The sequence below is a fragment of the Biomphalaria glabrata genome, chromosome 3 (genome assembly GCF_947242115.1).
Source record: "Biomphalaria glabrata chromosome 3, xgBioGlab47.1, whole genome shotgun sequence".
In the NCBI taxonomy this organism is placed as follows: domain Eukaryota; kingdom Metazoa; phylum Mollusca; class Gastropoda; family Planorbidae; genus Biomphalaria; species Biomphalaria glabrata.
The window spans coordinates 49,269,570-49,292,537 of record NC_074713.1 but is presented as its reverse complement, the minus strand read 5'-3'; the positions used below and the strand labels follow the sequence as shown (position 1 = coordinate 49,292,537).

The 22,968-nt window shown below is 34.5% G+C and overlaps 1 protein-coding gene across 5 annotated transcripts in view; it reads left to right on the top strand.

The window, feature by feature from the left end:
* LOC106052003 (protein mono-ADP-ribosyltransferase PARP14-like) overlaps positions 1 to 21,114 on the top strand; it is a 39,127-nt gene extending 18,013 nt beyond the window's left edge. For all 5 annotated transcript variants that reach the window (XM_056022447.1, XM_056022445.1, XM_056022444.1 and 2 more), the window contains 11 exons: positions 1,278 to 1,356; positions 3,349 to 3,471; positions 5,435 to 5,500; positions 10,085 to 10,264; positions 11,177 to 11,317; positions 11,561 to 11,745; positions 12,050 to 12,465; positions 13,489 to 13,661; positions 15,011 to 15,168; positions 18,762 to 18,939; positions 19,279 to 21,114. In XM_056022447.1, coding sequence (XP_055878422.1) covers positions 1,278 to 1,356; positions 3,349 to 3,471; positions 5,435 to 5,500; positions 10,085 to 10,264; positions 11,177 to 11,317; positions 11,561 to 11,745; positions 12,050 to 12,465; positions 13,489 to 13,661; positions 15,011 to 15,168; positions 18,762 to 18,939; positions 19,279 to 19,550 — 1,971 coding nt within the window. In that variant the 3' untranslated portion in view covers positions 19,551 to 21,114. The remainder of the gene's footprint in view (positions 1 to 1,277; positions 1,357 to 3,348; positions 3,472 to 5,434; positions 5,501 to 10,084; positions 10,265 to 11,176; positions 11,318 to 11,560; positions 11,746 to 12,049; positions 12,466 to 13,488; positions 13,662 to 15,010; positions 15,169 to 18,761; positions 18,940 to 19,278) is intronic.
* The last annotated feature ends 1,854 nt before the right edge of the window (positions 21,115 to 22,968 follow it).

Sequence of the window (22,968 nt, the reverse complement as noted above, 5' to 3'; positions counted from 1 at the left end):
TAATAAAGTGATTCCTAGTTTCAGAAATAAAACTTTGTATTTATTGTTGTAGGATCATATTTTTTTTTAATTTGATAGTTTATATTTGAATCTTCGGCATAATGATATTTTTTTAATGTTCGGTAATTGTTTAAAATAGAAATGTACACTAAATTATAACATCAAAAACGCATTGTCTGATCAACACAATCTTATGGTAAAATCGAGACATCTTCACATCCAACACTTAATATTAAATTGTCGTTATATATATATATGTATATGTATATATATGTATATGTATATATGAATGTATGTATGTGTGTATGTGTGTGTATGTGTGTGTGTGCGTTCGTGCGTGCGTGTGTGTGTGTATATGTGTATAATATTAAATAACTAGATCTAAAAGACATTTGAATTATTGTTATAATTATTTTAATGAAAAATGAAAATAAGTATTTACATTTGTATTTATACGTACAACTTTTGATGAAAAGAACAATGTCACACAAACATTCACATTCAGAATACTAGGCAAATGTATATAGCAAGGCGCTGCATGTTTGTTTATAAATATTATAAACCCTCTAACAGCATCTCGCCTTGATTCTAACATTGGAGCCACACTCATCAATTGATTCCCAAACGTAACTAAGTCATTGACCATAGAGTACATCCCTACTGTCGATCATGCAAAGAGTAAATGCCATTGTACACACTATATATCTCTATTTGAGATTCTCAAGATAAGCTAAACATTTGAGCTTCAAAAACTGCCAACTAACTAAAATAAAAGCAGGAGAGCTTCAAAAATGAGATTCTACAGTGCTAAAATGTGTTACACAAATCATTAAGTAAGCTAGTTTATCAACACTTCCTTTACTTTACACCGGATGCACCAAAAAGCTAGCTATTTATTAGCATGTCCGCCATGTATGAAATTCTTCAATATGGACGATTCGAATTTTATGTATTTGAAAAGACTCAAAATAAAACAAAACGCATGATACAAGGTTAACAAAAATTAAAACTTCAGACCCGCACAAGGATCGACTTATCAAAAGTAGACAGGTCAGACAAATAGCCACCAAAAGGCTGAATAAGCTACGATAAAACATGCTATGAAAAGACCTAGAGTTACATGGAATACACCTGTGCCCTCAAATATAAATAAAATTTTTCTAGAAAAGATTACATTATTTATTATTTATTTTTTTATGAAAGATTTTTAGTTATACTTACTAATAAGGTCTAGATTCATTATGTAACACAAAGTTTTAAAACAAATAATTCCACAGTGTTTTGATGCAGTTTTTGCTAGAGGAGGCACACTATTCAACGATAATTCTGGTAATCTAAATGATGGGATCTCTAAAGGTAAACATAATATCACATTTTTTATGTTTTCCCAAATTCATTAAAAACTGATATAAACTTGTTCTCTGTCTAAATAAACTGTATGTTAGTAAAGTTTTGTTTTATGTGACTTCAAAGAAGACTTTTTAATGAGGACGTTCAAAGCTTTAAATTAAAATGTTCTGGGGTTTTGTTATGAAAGTTTACAACCAAAATGCACAAAAAAAAAATGTCAATCAATATCTGCGAGAAACTAACTATGCCAACGTATTCAACTAGAAATCTAAAACAAAATTATTTTTTACAGAATTTATTCTCAATAAAGTATTCTCAATAAGCAATTTACAATACGCTTACCTTCTATTAAAAAACAATGATATTACTCTTTCGTGCATTGTACTTTATTTCATACTTGCTCATTTGTACATATTAAATATTTTTTTTTATAAATTATTTTTGGTCTTGTTATTCTCGGTTGAAATCTAAAAATCTGGCAATAACTTCTGTTACGAAGATCAAGGCATAAAAAAAAAAGTAGCTGACAGCTGTGGCGTCACTAGGGGGTGCGGTGTGAGAGCCGCACAGCATTGTACCTACCGGTGGAGAGGGGTGACAACCAAGTGGAAAAATAGCACTTTTGGGTAGAGCAGACAACTTTTTCAAATAAAATAAATAACTATACCTAGATATTCAAGTTCCCCCCAATCAGACCTTGTGGTCTATAGGGCAGATGATGTAAAGGTCATCTGTTTCTGTGGCCTACGGTTAACAAGGGTGTCATGTGGCCAGCACAACGACTAACCGCCTTTACTTTTCCCCAACTAATGTCAGGTACACATTAGAGCTGGGTGGACTCAGAGGCGCCCAAAGATCACGAAATAAAAAATTCCAGTCTTCACCAGGATTCGAACCCCGGTCCCCGGTTCGGAAGCCAAGCGCTTTACCGCTCAGCCACTGCGTCTATTAATTAAATCTAGATTTGTATAAATTTAATTATTTTATCTATGTGTATTTTCCATTGCACACTACGTGCTTACATAAGAAAGTTTTTTTTTTCAAGGGCGAAATATCGGTTTATTACTTGGTATTCTACATTTGAATAGTTTATTAATAAAAAAAATATGATGTTGAATGCATGTTGAATGAGCAAACATGATAAGAAGTGGACTAATTTAAATGCCTAGTGTTCAACATCCGCTGCCATGACTAAATTGTGGAAAACCTGTGAGAGTAACATCAGCTTCCAAGTAACATTAAACCTATGTGTCTGTGAACGTTAAAAACTGAACCCTGAAGAGTTCAAGCCATTGAGAGTAAAGGCTACAGAAAAACTGCTGGGTATCAGACATCAGGAAAATAAGACAATGAGTTAATACTGTTACAACTCAACACTCTGGCTGACAAAAGGAAGAACTCAGTACAGTGAAGAGATGAAAGCTGTGCTGGTTCGGTCATAATGTAAGACACGACTCATTGTCAAAAGTCATGGGATTATGTCCCGGACCCCGCTTGGGGGAGCTTTCCGCTGATTGGGGGAGCAGCGAATGTAACATTTCGGTATAGTTTGGCACATGTAGCAAAAATTCTAGAAACAATGATATAATGCAGAACTGTTTCCTTAAAGTCTTGAAGTCTTCATCATTTTCAACTTAATGTTGATGTGTTTTTTATATCTTAAATTTAAATATACAATGAATACTAATAAGTTATATATTAACAGCAACAAATATAATCGACACATTTTACAGTTCATTATGGTTACGCCACTGTTGATGATCAGAAAATCAGTGTTCCTAATATTGATGTTACATTATACCAAATACTACATTTATTTAAATCAAAGGGAATATATTAAATTGAATCTCATTGATACTACAAGAAATTGAAGTAAGAAAGATATAGACCTGGACGGTTGTTTTTTTTTCCTCAATCACGTGAAACACATTCCTAAATAGTGGTCATCATTATTACACTAGCAAAGTGTAATAGACAAATAATTACATTTGTTTTTAGTTGAAGGCGATGTTTATCAATGTGGAAAAGTATTTCTAAAGATAAAACAAGGGGACATAACAAAACAAAATACTGATGTCATAGTGAATGGTTTGAAGGATTCAGTGGATCTTGCTACATCAGGTATGGTTTCAATAATCTTTAACCTACTAGCAGTAAACACTGGCTAAGCCAGTTGATTTATTCCCAGACTTTATATTGTTTTCCTTGTGCCAATTAGATCAACTTATTAGTAAGAAATTAAATGAGAAAATATGTTATAATTACCACAATACCTCTAAGTCATAACTTCATGGAACCAGGGGCCTAGGTACAGACTAAAAAAAAAACCGGCTCAAACAGGGGCGGACTGGCTATATGGGCAAACGGGCAAATGCCCGGTGGGCCGGTACCAAATGGGCCTGTCTGGTCGCGACCAAAGAAAAAAAAATTAAATGCAGACAACTTTTTAAAGTTAAAGCAAGACACAAAGGAGCGAACACGTTTTCTTGTGTTTTTTTTTAAATTATTATGACAATTAATTTTGTTTGAAATTCAACAAGAATATAATTTAAGAATTACACTATACACTGTACGTGTTATCATTTGTAAAACGTTAGACCGTACTTTCTGCTATGCACGAGCGGCATGGCCTTCAACACTACTTTGATGTCTTCAAGACTGTGTTTGGCCTGATCATTTTGCTGGTCGGCATGGGCCTTTGATGGCGCTCCTATTTTTGTTTTGCTCCTTCCCTCACCCGTCTTTTGATGGTTCCATTGAAAGTTAACGAAAAAGAGGGAAGGGAAAGGTTAAGTTAGAAAACATTGATATGACGCGGCTAAAGGGGAGACATTTAGCTTACAGCGCTCCCCCAGACTCCCTAGTATTCTAGGGTAGAAAAAACGTTTGAAAGAATGAAAGATAAGAATGTAATGAAGATTAATTACATATAGACACACACTAATATATATATATATATATAAATTTCACACACACACATCGAAAATATATGACATGACATTTGTGGGCCGGTTTATATGGTAATGCCCGGGCCGAATTTGATACCCAGTCCGCCCCTGGGCTCAAACGATTTTTATAGAATTTTTTTAACAGTTGATGTATATTGCTGAGAAAAGAATTATTAGCTAGTTGGCAACACGGGGAAGTCTAGCAGATCTAGCTTGACCGTTATCATTTTTTCAAAGTAAAATATAAATAAATGTAAATTTGGCTATAAATTTGAATTTAAAAAAAATGACGTAATCAACAGTAATGTACCAATAACTTTGTTGTGACTTAAATTTTAAAGTTGGTAAAAGCTTTGTTTATATTATTATGTAAATCTTATATAGGTTAGGCCTACATCTAGAATCTAGATCTAGACCTTAAAAGTTATATATCAGAAGTGTAGATATGGATCTAGATTTAGGACTAGATGTCTATATAATTATAATGATAGTACCAATAAACAATGACACATTTATACACTTCTCCTTAGTCTAATGGGCAGCAGTTTATGTTTATGAAGCTGACGGAGTAAAAACACGAGTTTCATACCTGGTGTGAGCTATTTGTTTTTTAAATTGTTTTTTTAAATAAACGCTTCAAAGACCAGCTAAGACGCCAACTTGCCCTAGATGACATAGACGAGAGCACCTGGTTGCATGCGGCCTCAGAACGAGACAGCTGGAGGTCACTCACAAAGGCCGCGGGATACACGTTTGAGACCAAAAGAAAATCCGCTGCCGAGGACAGACGGCGAAAAGAAAATCTAAATCGACCACCTGCTGACAACGGTTATGCTTGCCTTGGGTGTGGCAAAATATGTAGGTCACAGTTGGGGCTGCGCAGCCACCGGAAATACTGCATTCCTTACTGATCTTCGGACTCGAAGACAAGCTTTATTATTATTATTATTATTAATCTATATATATGCCTATATTTATTTTTTTAGTTGTACAATGGAGGGATTGTTTTATTTTTTGTATTTTAAAAAAATTATTGTTTCTAATCTAATCTGAAATCTTTTCTTTTGTTTAACCAAAACAAATTATTATTTATATGTAACATAATGTAATATAGTTTTGATTCATTTTCACCAAAGGTCAAGTTGGTGCTGATTTGCTTGAAAAATCTGGCCAGTCACTCCAAAGAGAATGCAATTTAAAAAGTTTGTGATATTAATCATAGACATATATAAATAGACATATCTAATTATTGACTGCCAAGTTTATATGTTGTTGTTTTTTATGTATGTTACCAAAGTCCATTTTTAACTAGATATTCAAATATCTTTCAACAACAAATAATAACATGTATGAGTAACGCAAAACTTGTATTGCTTATTCTAATATGTCTCCAAATAGAGATTTAAAAACATCTTTCATTTTTAGTGATAGGCCTACTATCTATTTACACATTTCTATGTACTATTTCATTGTAAAATATCAGTAGTACTTACAACTGTTTTTTACAAATTATCAACTTATGTGGACATAAATATTAGTACAATTGTCATTATTACATAAAATTATATTGTTATGATGCCACTGTCGGATCCTGAGATAAACTCCATTTGGTAGCAAGGCTGGAAGAGCTAGTCCTCACGTAGAGCCTTGGCGAGAAACTCTGCTGTTAGGCGTAGTGCCTTAAAGCTCCCATACAGGTCAAGTGACTCTGCAGACAAGCTACCCCGGAGCTGCAGACACTCTGGCAAGATATGCGCCACTGTTTCCACCAACTCTCCACAGTGCCGGCATCGAGCATCAAACTTTGGCCGGAACCGGGCAAAATAAGCACCAACAGGGCAGTGCCCCGTTCTACGCCGCGCAATGATTGATTGTTCTGACCTTTTTAGCCTCCACCATGGATCGTTGCGGTCCGGGCGACGCAAATGCTGTCAGACTCCACGGGCTTTGTTGGAGCCATCCCGGGATTTCAACCACTTGTCATGTACCCACTCTCGAATTAATGTCGTAGCTTGGTTAAACGTACTTGGGGCTTCAAAAGTGTGCACGGCCAGCGCTCCTTCACGTGCTAGAGCATCAGCCGCCTCATTGTCCCCCGCACCGCAGTGCGAGGGCACCCACTGCATAAAGATGTTATTTGCGGCGCCTAATCGGTAACCATTACAACAGAAGTCGCAACGGTTTCCTTTTTACAAACAAACTCAGAGGCGTCCTCCATCGTCTTTTTCCAAATCCGACTTTAAAGGAAATCATCTATGAACGGATAAAAATGTATAATGGACATTACATTAAATTATGCATTGTATTTCGCCTTAAATAATTCTAAGTCTCGAAAAAGATTATTATAAGATCTAAATTTTCTAGATCTACAGTAAAACGGAAAATAAAATCAGATGATCGTCTAGATGTTAGATCAGAATAGATTACATAACACATGTGTAACAACCATACCATATCATTATGTATGTTATACATATGCATACATATGTGCTACATTGTCAGTGAAGCAGCTTCTCTATCAATGGACAAAAATTGGAATTAAATTACATTGATCTCAAAAATAGATTTAAAAGAATTAATTCGAAATTGGATCTTTCCGTATATAAAAAACGCAACTTTATTGCAACATCGACCATAGAAAATGAGATTGTAGGCCTACTCGGCCTACTCATCGCGTTTTTTTTTTTTATTAGATAACTAGGGATAAACTTCATATTAAGATTTTCAAAATCTGGCCGATTTGGTAACATCGTACGTTCACGCATCTGTCGGTGTTAAAAACATGGGTTCGATATAGAGATGGGAAACGAACCGAACCCGAACCGAACGAACCGAACTCGAACCTCACTTATGACCGAACCGAACCGAACCCGAACTTTGAAACTGCTTGGTACGAACCGAACCGAACGAACCCTCCTTTTCTTAACCGAACTAATTTTGCAATTTTTACATCCCTTTTTTTTATATTTTGGGTTTAAAATAAAAATTAATTAAATATTTTATTTAAATTCTAATGATTCCATTATACTTTGAAAACTTGGGAGGGGGGGGGGTATTTTGAAAAAAAAAAAGCGGCTCGCTTTGATTCCCATGGGTTTTTCCGTACGTGCCGACTCTCCCCCTAACCTTGAATTTTCGCGGGCTGTTTGCAATATTGGTTTTGAGTCGAATAGGCGCCCTCTAATTAGATCTAGATCTAGATTCAAGTTCCTAGTAAGTACAAAGTCAACATTAAAACATTGTCACTTTTATTTGAGATGACTGTTAGTTGAGAGTAGAATATTTTTTGCCGATTAGAGAGTGTAGATATAAATAGGTTCATTTGTGTTCTAGTTTAAAATAAATTTTAATTATCTTCTATTAAGTGATTTATTTTTACAAAAATTGTGAAGTATTCCATATTGGAATATTATCAGTGGCGTAGCAAGGGTGGGGGAGGAGGGGGAGAAATGTAACCCCCCCCCGGCCCCCACTTGAGGGGGGCCCCAAATTAGTGTTTTTTACAACAAATATTCAATATTACGCAAAATGCAGGGGCCCCCAAAGAAGTCCAGCCCCTCCCGGGCCCCCAAACGATGAAAAATTCCTATCTACGCCCCTGAATATTTTTACTATTATTCTGTTTTGCATTGATCATCAGTATTTTTAATGCAGCGTTTCTCAAACTTTGGGTCCTCTCCCGTGGGTGGGGATGGTTAGTACCTTGAATTGGGGGATGGGGAGACGCAACTTCCTGACAAAAAGGGGTGTCAGAGAGTGTGTGTGTGTGTGTTGTCTGGTGGCGATAAGAAGAGGTTAAGCGATTGATTGGTGTTTATGCATTAAGGATGATGAAATTAGCGTAATGCAAATGTGAAACGGCAAACAATCTTGAGACATGAAAGAGTAAAGACGTTGTTTTGTGGTGACCTAGATTTTGTTTAAATATCAGTATATTTCATTAATATTACATCTCTATCACAAGTTAAATATGTGAATATTGTAATAACAGTTAGGCTATATTGAGTTGTTCACATAAGAACTTTATTTGAAAGTGTATTAAGTTTAAATGTTATTATAAGGCTTGTCTTCGAGTCCGAAGATTAGTGAGGAATGCAGTTTTTCCCATGGCTGTGCAGGCCCAGCTGTGACCTACATATTTTGCCACATCCAGGGCAAGCATAAACACTGTTCGCAGGTGGTTGATTTAGTTTTTCTTTTCGCGTCTGCGTTTGTCCCCGGCAGCGGATTTTCTTTTGGTCTCAAATGTGTATCCCGCGTCCTTCGGAAGTGAACTCCAACTGACTCGTTCTAAGGCCACGTGCAACCAGGTGCTCTCTTCTATGTCAACTAAGCAAAGTTGACTCCTAAGCTGGTCTTTGAAGAGTTTCCATGGGGCGCCTCTGTAACGTTGACCACCTTTTAGCTCACCAAAAAAAAAAAAGACTGCCTTTGGCATACGTTCGTTTCCCATACGGGATACGTGCCCTGCCCAGCATAACTGTCGGACCATAAGAAGTCCATCTATACTATCCTTACCGGTAAAAATATAAAATGCCTATATTGGTTCAATTGTACTAGCTGTTTGTAAGCGACAAACCAACGACCAACTAACAAAGAGAGGGGGCACCGAAAAAAAAAGTTTTATTTTTAGTGTAACTTATCTGAATATTAGTATAATTACATGTTTAAAAATTAAAATATATTAAGTGGAGGTGTCATTTTATCTTCTAATAAGACCTTGTCAACTGAAGACTGCTTTTTGCGAGGCGCGTATGCACAATATGGGTCAAAACGTTTTGAAGAAAACATTTTAAAACATCTTCGCTAGTGTGATTCTTCTGCATTTTTTTTTGTCTCAGAATAGTCGAGTTTCTTCCGTATATTGCAATTTATTATAGTGACGACTTATGTGTGAAAAAAAATCCTCGATAGAGACGTCTTTACACGAATATTTGTTTAAAAAGATCACGCCCATTATAGAAGTATGTGCGCAATATGTAGGCCTACCTAGAATGTCCCTTGCATAATTCTATTGGCCAGGTCTGCCTCTTTATTATTAGATTTAATATGGCCCTCGCCTTTTTTTTTTTATTGTGATGAATAGTGCGTTCTGAAAGAAAGCACATCGATATTAGTCTTTTAAAAAAAATTCGCTTAGCGCCGCGTCACGCCCTGAATGAAACCACTTGCCTACTTGAACGAAAACCTACCGCATCTTTATTTCTATCTCCATTAAGAAATTTTTACAACGCTTTAAATGTATGTAGGCAACATTATGTTGGAAAAAGTATTGCCCATAGACCTATTATATATTGCAAAGTATTTGTTTTATGTAAAAATTCAAATAAAAAAGTTTTAACTAATAAATTACATTAAACCTTATAACTTAATTTTGATATGACATAATTTCATAACATCGAACCGAGCCGAACCCGAACTTTAGACCTGACCGAACCGAACCGAACCCGAACTATACTCGTCATCGAACCGAACCGAACTCGAACTTAAATCTGACCGAACCGAACCGAACCCGAACTTTAAAAGTTGGGTTCGATTCCCATCTCTAGTTCGATACCCGTTTTAGATTAAATATTTTGTTTAATTAATTTTTTTATATTATATTATATTTTAAGTTGCGTAACAGAGGTATTGTCTTTTTAAAATATTATTTTTAAAATGTTTTTCTTGTTAATCCAATGCCGCAATTCAGTATACACGTATAAGATAATTATTCTCTACTTTTTCTTTATTGCAAAACTAACTTTTGTTAACAATATATATTTTTTTGTTTAAATATCATTTAGAGAATGAAATGCTATTAAAAGGGGTTATGGTGACCTCAGCACCAAAGTTGTTCTGTAAACATATCGTTCACATCAGTCTGAACAAGTTTGATCATTCCATGGACAGAGGCATCTTGATGGCTTTTACAGAAGCCGAAAAACTAGGAGCTAAATCTGTCTCTTTACCAGCTCTACAGTCAGGTAAATAGAATGTGCTTTCACTTTCTTATCTTCTATCTTATAAAATACAGACGTTACTTCAAAATAAAAAAAAAGAGAGAGAAGAAGATTGCGTTCTACGCATGTTCCTAGATCAATCTAGCCATGCATGTTAGCTAATGACTAAAAGTCTGCCAGGTCATTGGTTTTCCTGGCGGACTCAGGAAACACATTCCATGCCCTAATAACACTAGAGAAGAAAGGAGCATTTATACCAATTTGTCCTAGCATAGGAATGTCCCTTTATTTTTGTGTCTTTCTGAGTATTTTACTAGGTTTTGTTTTTGAAGTGTTTTATGTATAATTGGTACTTTACTTTTGAGTCTTCTATCCTGAAGGCTTTCTAAATTTAGTGATTTTACTAAAGGTGTTACTCTAGTCAAATGTGAATATTCATTTGTTATGAATCTCACTGCTCTATTTTGTGTCTGTTCCGGTTTCTTAATCTTCTCTTGAGTTGAGGGGTCCCAAACAAAGGATGAATATTCTGTTAATGGCCTAACCAAGGTTAAATAACATTTTAGTTTTATGTTCTTATTTGATTTATAGACATTTCTTTTAATAAACCCTAATCAGTATAATATTTTACAAAAGATTTTTATTAAATTATTAAATTTTTACTACCTTTACTATTTTAACTGTGAATGGACCTTGATTCTAATGGCTTAAGTATATAAAAATTAGCTCGTGCGGTATGAAGGGAGAATAACCCTTGAGGGATTACGGGCAGACATGGCCTAAATTGTGCCGATGTGCCAAAAACTCAAAATCAAACTCAAACTCTTGTGTTGAGTGCTTATTTTTATTTCATCTATATGATTTCCATTATTTTCTACTTAATGTCAATGAAAAAGAAACATGAATGTATAATTTCATTTATTATTTTATTTCTAGTCGACAAAAAGACGAAAGCAAAAACAATGAAAAAGTGGATATTTCAATCACTAAAGCAGTTTAGTAAACTAGAACCACAGAACGTTGTAAACATAAAGTTAGTTACCAATGAACCAGCAATTCTTGATGAGTTTTTTAAAGGTGAATGCAGAAAAACAATTGTATGATATTTATTATTTTAAAATTAGAATAAAGATTTTACTCAATTAATGTTTGGCTATCGAGAAAGTTGTAACACTGATTTTATTTATTTTTGAAATTTGTATATTGCTTATATTTTGTAAAATTAAAGAGCAAAATTAGATACTTAAAAACAGTAACTCTACTTCACGTATAAAATTTGCCGGCTAGTAAAAATGGTTTCTCTTCTTTATGTTTAAAAAGATAGCCATAACTTAAAAAACAGTACACCTGCTAGAAGAATTTCAATGAATGTCAAAATACAGATTTACTCAGCTGATGCTCATAGAAACGCAGAGATTTCCAGAAAGCTTCAAGAACAATGTGCTTTAGCTTATAATGATATACAGAAGGAAGAATCTAATCTGCATCAGCTTACTGTCAAGCAGGTACACATGTTCAGTCAATATGTCACTTCATGTTATAGAAAGTAGTATTGCGACTCCAACGTAGATGACATGTATGACATATTTGTAAGCGTCTCTACTGGAACACACCAAAGGAACGCCTAACTTTGAAAGATTTAAAAAAAAAACAAATAAATCAAAATAAACTTTTGACAGTTGAAACATTTGATTGTAGCAAAAATTGTACAAAATAATTATTAATTTAACTGAAATTAATAGTTATATTAGACTAGTTATATTATATAACTTATATTGATATAATATTATTAAAATATACTATTTTTAGATTGAAAAATTAAAGAATCTAGGGATTGAACATAACATCAAAGTTGACATTAGTTGTCAGGATGGTTTGGTTCGAATGAAAGGTTTTGATTTAGAGAGAATTTCACAAATTTATGGCAAACTGAAGAAAATGACTAAAACTGCTGAAGAAACACGTGAACTTTCAAATGTTTATGTCAAACTAAAAGAAATGACTGGAGCTGAAGAAACATCTGACATTTCGCAAGTTAATTGCAAGCTGAATGAGATAGCTGAAGTTGAAGACACTTCTTGTAATAAGCATGAAATGTTAGACTCCTTCAACATACCTTTGAATGAAACTTCAGTCAACGATTCAGCTGAGACTTCACTTCCAAGATCACCTTCTGTCCAGTGGGTATATGGTCAAGGAAAAAACTGGAACAATTATGATACATTGTAAGTTGGATGTGATTAAGTGTTTCTAAGAAATGTTTATACATAAAAATAGTCAAATAACATTTATGTAAAGCAGGAAAATCTATTTAATGTTGTTTGCAAATCGGTCTAGATAAACGTGATAACGCAAATTTTGATTTCTTAAAAGTGAGACTTTTTGATAAACTGTCAATATTTTTTGTATATAACTTAAACTTGAATACACTCATTTCTGTGTTTGCTTTTTCCTTTGAAACAACCTCTTTGTAGTGTGTCCTTAGAGGTTGAGCTTGTGTCATTTATGACCCTTGACCAAAGGGAATGATTTCGCAGGAATGAGATTGGTTCTACCCAGACTCCCCTGAGTCTCCCTTAACTCTTTCTCTCCTAACTGACGATACCAACGTTGATTCCACCAGCATGTGGTAAATAATTACGGAGAGAAAGAGTTAAACCAGCTGATAATTTAAGCATGTTCGTTTATTTTAGGACACGGCTTCATTAACCCTTACTTGTGTTCCCCCTTCCTATAACGAACCATGCTGAGAATTACTCCCTTAGAGCACTTGAAAGGAAACGGGAAGCGAGTTTTAAGGTCGCCTTGCCCCCGTCCAAGGACAGCCCTAATGCCACACACGAACCAGTTCTCTCTCTCTCTCAAATCCGTGTCCCGATCGTCCTTCATGCAAAACGCGACATTCGTAAAGAATGGGGTCCACTTTTTCTACGTCCTCGATGCAGTGGCGGCACAGCGTGTCGTAATTCTCCATGAATCGTCCCTAATGGACAGTGTCCGACTCGGAACTGGGCTAGGACGGCCTGTTCCGCACGTTTAAGCTGCCACCACGCGTCCTTTCGGACTGGTCAACTCAACTGCCTATAGAGCTCACGGCCCTTGTCGGAAGCATCCCAACGGTCATACCAAAGTGCCAACAATTGGGTGTCGGCTAGGGAACAGCACCAGATTAGCCAGTAAATTGTCTTCTCTTGATGTTTTATATATATTTAAATAAATAAATTACTATGTCACCTATTTACTTATAGGCTAAACAGTGAGATAGAAAAAGAATACCACAATAAAGCCAGTCACTTCACAAGACAAGATGCCAATGGCAACAAATACTTCATCGATTTCACGAGTATGACTGAAATTCACTTAGATATCAATGATAAAAAAGACTCCACATTGAAAATTAAACGTCTCAGCGAAGCTAAAGGTATGATCATTGTTTGTTATTTCTTTAACAGATAAGCAAACCTTTGGTAGTTGCATGAGATTGTTCTGGTTCCTTTCTTTCACCTTCTCTTATTTTACCCTCTCTGTTTTCTCCCTCCTCCCCCCCCCCCCTTTCTCATTCTTCATTAATTTCTTTCTTTCTGTGTACTTGTTACCTTACCACAAATACATATCATTAGTGTTCTGTAGTCTCTATGCTTCTCTTGCTTATGTTGACAGTATTGTCACCAGTTGTTGTTTTACGTACGTGCAATCCAAGCTACAGAGATAGCGGATACTAAGAAGTGTTCCAATCTCTTAAATGTTTATTAGTTATGAATTCAACAACTATTTCTATGGCATTCTATAACATGCATAAACTGTTATTCTTTTAACCCTTAAAGTGCTGAGCTGTTTTACAATGATTGCATACAAAATGGAATTACAATTCTGATGTTTAGAGGCTGAACCACCACACGCGTTTAAAGGGTTAAAGCACACAACTAGGGGGAGCTCAAGAAAAATTACCGACATTAAATTTAATGGTTAGATTTCTTTTGTTACTGGCATCTGGATTGAATGTCCTAAAGCCGTAATTAATTAGCTGCCCAAAAAATGTAAATAACTATTATTCTAGCTATATATTGCAAGCTTTGTATGGGTCGGAACAAGGATCAAAATGGATGGAGAAAGTGATTGCACTTATTGAGATTATCATTTTACGCTGTACTTTTATAGTAAAATGGGGGATATATTCTTAAACCTTTATGTGCGTAATAGAAAAAAATATATTTTACACTAATTCAACTTTTCGTTAAAAAGTTGCCCATCCTTTCAATAACTGCATGGACATTTGACATTAAAGATTTAATAAGCGCCATTTATAAAATCTACTTTTAGCCCTTAAAAACATTTAAGTAAAGTAAAGTTCTCGTGGATGACACATACTGTAGATGATATAAGGGTTATCCGTTTCTGTGACAACGAGGGCGCAATGTGGCCAACACAACGTCCAACCGCCCTTACATTTCCCCAACTAATGTCAGGTACCCATTAGAGCTGGGTGAACTGAGAGGTACCCTTAACATACCGAACTTCAATGTCAAAGTCTTCACCAAGATTCGAACCCAGAACCCCTGGCTCGGAAGCCAAGCACATTACCACCCAGCCACCGTGTCTCCTTTAAAGACATAAAGTATGTAGAATTCCATATGTTTGTATTTTCTTTAAAAAAGTAAACATTGGATAAAGTTTTAAACTTGTAGTGTTTATATGTCAGTACGATTTATATTTACAATGCTTGAATGCTGATGTTTAAATTGTATGTCCTTTGTCCATTATTTTTTTTAGATTTAACTAGAACCAATTCTTGGCCTAAATATTGGGATTTGATGGCACATAATAAGAATTTAGAAGTATGTGATTTAAACTCAAAAAGTCTGGAATATAAAGAAGTAAAAGATCATTTCAAACTATCATTAAATGGAAGGTCTGTGAAGATTGAAAAGGTTAGTATTGTTAGTATATTTAAATAGCTGCTTTTCAGTGCTAAAATAACAACTGATGATTATATATAGCTCCGCCTTCGTGATCGAAGAGGTACGTATTTCTCATATCCTACGGATTAGGCAAATTATTAATTTATGGTAGATAGCAGTTAGATATTTTACTTTCTAATCAAGTTTAAACTTTGCACAATTATTCATTGTCCCTAAGAAAACATGAGTTTAATAACAAAAAATTGATCAATAAATTATTGGTAGTTGATTTTTTATGCTTCAGAAAAAATGGGAAATAAATCTTACATTATTGAGAAACATGGCTGTTTTTTTTTTCCAGTTGTTTCTTTTATATAATTTTGTTAAAAAAATATTTTTTGTATTTGCTTGTTTTTTTTTAATTTGTTTTCATTCTGAATTAGTTGACCCTGGTTGACCCTAAAAGTGTTTTCATGTGCAATATATATCAAAAAGGGCAACCTGTGCAGTGTCATTTATGTCGCAAGAATCATCTTATATCAAGTGATAAGGCAGAAGAATGTTGAATATCTTCCACCTGCAAATTTGTTACATTTCAAGACATGGAAGAGGGGTGCGCTGAAAAGCGAGTACAAGTGGCCGAGAGATAGAATTGGTGCCTAATATTCGTTAATCGAATCGAACGATTTTTAAATGTTTTTTTTTTCGATAAAATAAATAATATTTGCGCATGGAACTAAGTAACAGCTTAACATCTAAGGAGCTGCATGTGGCTCGCGAGGCTCAGGTTGCCGACCCATGCACTAGGGCTACTAGAGCATGTATGTAATGTGTTTATGTTGTCCACCTGTCAACATGTATGTAATGTGTTTATGTTGTCCACCTGTCAACATGTATGTAATGTGTTTATGTTGTCCACCTGTCAACATGTATGTAATGTGTTTATGTTGTTCACCTGTCAACATGTATGTAATGTGTTTATGTTGTCCACCTGTCAACATGTATGTAATGTGTTTATGTTGTCCACCTGTCAACATGTATGTAATGTGTTTATGTTGTCCACCTGTCAACATGTAGCCTATGTGATGTGTTTATGTTGTCCATCTGTCAACATGTAGCCTATGTAATGTGTTTATGTTGTCCACGCATGCCACTGAGAGCAGTTTTCGGGTATTGGAAAGCTTGAAACAATTACCACTTCCGGTGATAACAACTTTATTTTATTTTTAACACTGAGCCAATCCTTGGTTAGACAGGAATCACCAAAATGTTACATCCATTTATTCTACAATCGCTCCTATATGTCTCCTTATAAATGGGTATATTCTTACAAAACTTATGCCAACTCTGTCTGGTAAAAACTTTTATACACGTAATTTCTCACACACCCATTTTCGAGTCAAGTTGAAATTTTGCACAATTATTTCTTGTACCTGAGGAAACAAGAATCAATTAAAAAGAATTAGTTAATTAACTGCTGGTAATTCATTATTTCTTTTGATAGTGAACAGGGGAAAAAATCGTACTTGACTTGTGTGCTGGTATAAGTTGAATTAGTCCCCTTGAGAGGCTTGAGCACCGAGTGAACAATTTTTTTAATGCATTTAAAAAGCGATCACGGCAACATTCAGTTCAATACACTTCATCCCCCCTCTTTCTTTCCCCATCTGACCCAGACAAGTGACAGGATCATAGCACATTGAGAAAACTAAAAGCATGAAATTGCGCTAAACAAAAACAATTGGTAAAAATATTTTTAATCGCACACATTTATTATTGTAATTCTAGATCACTGGTCTTCAACGGGGGCGCTAGATGACTTTAAAAATTTTTTTTAAAGGATTTGTTTTACATAATTAACATCTAACACAAATGAATGAAACCAACCTTCATCTGCAGGGGATGAAATTAACATTCATTGATTATATCATTTTCTCTTCTATTGAGAGATTAAATCTATTTTAAAGGGTTTTACAAACTCACATAACTTGTTTGTTGATAAATGAATTAGTGTCAAAGAACATCAATTCACCTAACAATGCTCTATGAAGAAATGAAGATTCACTTCTAGGATGTAATAAATTAAAAAATGTAAATATAAAAGACCATTTTTAAACATCTGTTACTGATGTTCAAATTGAGTAATAAAATAAAAGATTTACACTGGAGGCACAGGAGAGATATGGCTGCACTTATAAAAAAGTAAAGTTCCCCTTTCAGAACTTGTGGTCTATAGGGCAGATGATGTAAAGGTCATTTGTTTCTGTGGCCTACTGTTAACGAGGATATCATGTGGCCAGTACAACGACCAACCGCCTTTACTTTTCCCAACTAATGTCAGGTACCCATTAGAGCTGGGTGGACTCAGAGGCGCCTGAAGATCCGAAATTGAAAATCCCAGGATTCGAACCCGGACCCCGGTTCGGAAGGCAAGAGCTTTACCGCTCAGCCACCGCGCCTCCGCTGCACTTATATGGTCCTGTAAAATTCCAAAACTGTGGTCGCAAATGGAATTATGTTAACTATTCAACATACATCGTTAAAGTAGATTTAATGCGAAACAAACTTAACAAGTAAGCATAGAAATAGACTAAATGTAGCCACTAGAGGAGACCTTCGTCTTGCTTCGACTAATTTAAAGATCGACATTTCTGATATTGACATACTGCATGAGGCACAAGGATTCCATTAGCTTAATTTCATTTTTAGTGAATTCAGCTATAATAATATTTATACCAAATTTTAAAAAATATCAAACCTAAAAAAAAATATTCAATAGCTTAAAATGTATTGAAAGAAAGTCATGATAATCAGATTAATTTTTGTGAGCAATCACTATAAGTTATTGTCATAATTCCCAGTAATAGTTATACAATTAACGATCTGTTATTGACAGCAGGAAAATTGATAAATAAATGGTGGATTGGAGTAGATCCTATTTTATTTAAATTCGCCTTCTCACACTACTTTATTTTTTTATAAAGAAAAAATACGAAAAGATGTTGAATATCATTTATCTAGATCTATTACAAATCTAATTACGTGACTGGTACAAACTACTTGATACAAATACGCTTGATATAAACTTTGTTTTTTTTTTTTAAGTATTTCTTTTTAGTTATTCTTGTTGTTTATTATTATTGTAGAGGTCCATATACTTACGACATAGAATAAACATTCATTCTAATAACTTTCATTTCGATCTTTTATATTGTATACAATCCATAACATAATAATAAAACTATATAATATATAGTATAAGACAGACTCTTGACAACGTCCGTTTGCTAACCAGTGACTATGATTCTTTAGTGATCGATTGTCTAAGCATCAATGGAGAACTGCTCTTTTTTCTGTTGGTTTCTTGGGAATGTATATTGACATTGAACTCGTTAAAAGAGTTTCTTTAAGTTGGACAATATAAATGAACAGGATAAATGAGAAATTACTGAATAACGTTTACTCTTTGGAGGACCATGATATTTGTCTTGTCTTGTGTTTTCTGGCAATGTTAAACTTTTAAATACTAATTAAAAAGAAAAATGTGCGTATTATGTTATATTAAAGTAAAGTTTTTTGTTATACTCAACATAGTGAAATTTTAAGGACATTTTTATTTTCAGATTCAACGCATTCAAAACAAATCCCTCTTCTTGCAATTCTGTGCCAAAAAAGATGAATTGGAACTGCACAATCCTGAGAACCATCAAAATGAAAGGAAATTATTTCATGGAACCTCAGCCTCCTCTATAAATCAAATTAATGAAATTGGATTCAATCGAAGCTTCTGTGGAAAGAACGGTATAAGCCATAGCTTGTGACTGTTCATGGTGTTTAGTCAGAACTTCTTTAAAAAATAATTTTGCTAACAATGTTTTGAGGAAATCTAAAATCTGGTAATCAGGGAACCTTTTTTTTCCCCCACATCGCACTGACTCACGAAACTGTCTTCATCGTCCGAATTATCAATCTTTAAAGTTTTTAAAAATATATTGACGTCAATTTTAGTTTCAGAAATGCTGTAGCAAAAGATGATTAATTATAATATTCATTTTTATTATAATTAATTTCCGGTATTCTACAAGTGTTTACTATATCACACATTTCATAGAGTTCTTCTTTTATTATTTCTTTCTTAAGGTACTGCTTACGGTAAAGGTGTTTATTTCGCTACCGAGTCCAGCTATTCTACAAATTATGCTGAACCAGACCATCGTGGCAAGCGTTACATGTACAGAGCTAGAGTTTTGACTGGACAGTTCATCGCGACCTCCCCAGAAACTAAGTGTCCTCCCAAAAAGCCAGGAACCAACAGACCCTATGATTCTGGAGGAAATAAAAATCAAGGAATCTTTGTCATTTTTCATGACGCCCAAATGTATCCAGAATATTTGATTACATATCTACTGTAATAGTTCTAAATGGAGAATGTTATTCTTATGACATCATATGTAACAGTTCTATCAACAGAATGTTATTTTTTAATAATTGTAATATCTGTAAACGCTTCAAATAGCCTATAGAATTATAGAATGTTATTTTTAGTAATTGTAATATCTGTAAACGCTTCACATAGCCTATAGAATTATAGAATGTTATTTTTAGTAATTGTAATATCTGTAAACGCTTCAAATAGCCTATAGAATTATAGAATGTTATTTTTTAATAATTGTAATATCTGTAAACGCTTCACATAGCCTATAGAATTATAGAATGTTATTTTTAGTAATTGTAATATCTGTAAACGCTTCAAATAGCCTATAGAATTATAGAATGTTATTTTTTAATAATTGTAATATCTGTAAACGCTTCAAATAGCCTATAGAATTATAGAATGTTATTTTTAGTAATAGCATTATCTTGAACACTTCTAAATGTATATTATTAATATTATATTATACTTATTAATTGCATAGTATATAAAAATTCTTAATGTAGAATGATATCCTTATTAATGGCATCATTGTAACAGTTTTTCATATAGATTGTTTTTCGGTCAACAATATTTTTAGTGCATCTTTTTGCATCCAAATCTTAATTGCTCATAAATGTATATGCTACCTCGATGTTACTGACAAGATTCAATTATATAGGTCTTTTCTCATTATTTTTTCGTTGAATAAATTAGCATGTTAGATTCCTGACACTTATCTGCTGTGCCTAAGTCCTAATTAGAAACACTGGCCATTAAACGAGGTCTTTTTGTGTATACTCCCCGCCCTTACCTTTCAACCTCCCATTTCACTTCGTGCCCCAGGGTACATTTATAGGGAGGAGGGGGGATCATGGAAGACTTAACAATAAAAAACTAAAAAGAGACAATTCCTTATTCATAAACATCTGAGCTACTATATCATTTTTCTTTAACTTGACAATGACGTTGTCAAACCAACTTTGTATTATTTCTAGGGTTGTAGCAGGGTCACTTAATCTTCTAAATGTAAGACATTAACATTATTCATTTAAGGATTACTTTAATTGGGCACTCAGCATTATCGATATTCGTCTATGTATAAATACACTTGTGTGCACCAGGTGTGTGCATATAATTATTGTAATGAATAACTCGAGACATTTATGCCTTAGACGACGACCATCTGGCCTTCAATGTACGGCATATTATTGTCACCTAAACCAGCCACACCAACACTTCAACAGCATTTCTATGTGTTCTATATATGTTCTTTATATATATATATATATATATATACTTTCCCTACCTAAGGTCGGGTACCCATTAGAGTTGGGGGGGGGGACTTAGGGGTGCCCTAAAAATCACGAAATTCACCAAGTCTACACCAAGATTCGAACCCTGGACTCCAGGTTCGAAAGCCAAGCGCTCAACCACTAAGCGACGGCCCCACCCCATATATATATATATATATATAGATATAGTACTTTTTATACGATGCATATGATATTATATTCTAAAAGATTGCTTGAAAATGGTATTAAACATTTTTGTTGGTGAACGGAGGTATTGTCAACAATTATGTTTTTCATGTGTAGGTGCTAAGGATGAGCCTTGAAAGAGTTGAGCACATTGCAAAGCAAACAAAATCTGTATCAGTGTAGGGTGTTGGGGTGATATTCTTAATTTATTCCTCATTTGATTGATAATATTTTTCCACGTTTTCCAAGATAGATACTAGTTACAATATGCCTATCACATTATTAGAACAGAAATGACATTTTTGTCAATTTTTTTTTTCTATGCATAGACTATTGGTTTTATACTATATATACTAATAAATTATTTTTTCAAAAGAGATCATATATAAGATATATATTAGATATTATATATGAACTGTTGTGGGCGTATAAGAGGTGCCCCGCCCCCCCCCCCCCCCCCCAAAAAAAAAAAAAAAAGCTTAGGCGCCTTCTTATTTTAGCTTAATCAAGGTAGAGAGCTGTGAAACTGGAAAGAAGCTTAGGGCTATGTGAAGCCTTAATTTTAAAAAGGAGATCACTCTGATACAGGAAACTCCAGGCACGTATCACTCACCAGCTTCAGGTGTAAAATACTAGAAACATCGTAAACCACTAATAAAAACATAATGTCCTTACACCCAAAATGGCTAAAGGAAATTGTGATGTGAAACTAAACTACTAGATCTAAGCAGATGTCACTCTGTTAGACTTCTAAAAGGCATACAAAGTCACCATAGCTTACTGTCACAATAGCTAAGTAAATGTACATTGCCTGTCTACTACACTATTGGGTTGAGGATTTCTTGATAGATGAAAACAAAATGTAATAATAAATGGCTCCATATCAATACCAATAACAGTAAGCTCAAGTGTACCTCAAGGAACACTTTTAGGCCCACTTATGTCTCAAACCACACGACCAATATTAGAATATCGTCATCTGCATTGGACCCCTCAACTCAGGAAACTAAAATAGATACAGCCATGCGATTTCTAACAAATATTTACATTTGATTAAAGTAACACTTTCACGGTGCTGCTCGAAGACAGACTTGTGTTGTATCTTCTCCAGATCATCTGACATGCGGAATCGGAGGTGCACTTGATCTAAGACAAACGCTCAGCCTACGAAGATGCAATAACACGCCACAGGGTAGATATAATTCTTTAAAACTCGAACTTACAACAATATATATATATATACAGAGTAAATACTATTAAGATACATGATACTATAATAATATAAAGGATGATCAAAAAATAATTAATTAACCAACTATTTGCAATAGACTAGCGACATCTAACTCTCACTGCTTTAGCCATAACTCTGACTAACTGCAACAGTAGCTAAAAAGTAAAGTAGCAATGATACATAGAACAGTGAACCATAATTACCTTGCCTTACCTATACCTTTGTCTATTGGACCGCTGGGGCACCATGCAAGATTTGTTGACCGTCTTTCTCCATTCTATTCTGTCTTTTGCCTTAGTTAGAACCACTTTCAATGGCAGGCTCGTCCATATTCTTTTATGTTGTCTTCCCCTCGCTTTCTCTGTATGCCTCTTCTTCTTTTTCCTGGTACTGTTCCCTGAAGGAAGGTCTTTGCGAGACCCATAGGCCTTGTAATATGGCTATAGATTTTTAGCTTGCGTTTTTTTAAGATAGTTAGAAGGTCATCATGTGGTCCAATTGCTTCATGACCATGTCTCTAATCTCTTGGTTTGTGATGCGGTCTTTAAATGTGATATCTAGGATGCCAATTCCATTGCTAGGATCTTCCTCTCTAGCTCTGCAGTTTGCGTCCAAGACTCACAAGCATATAAGAAAGTGGCCATGACCAGGGAGCGCATCAGTCTGATTTTGGTGCCTTTGTCTTTCTATATTATTTTAAGTTTTGA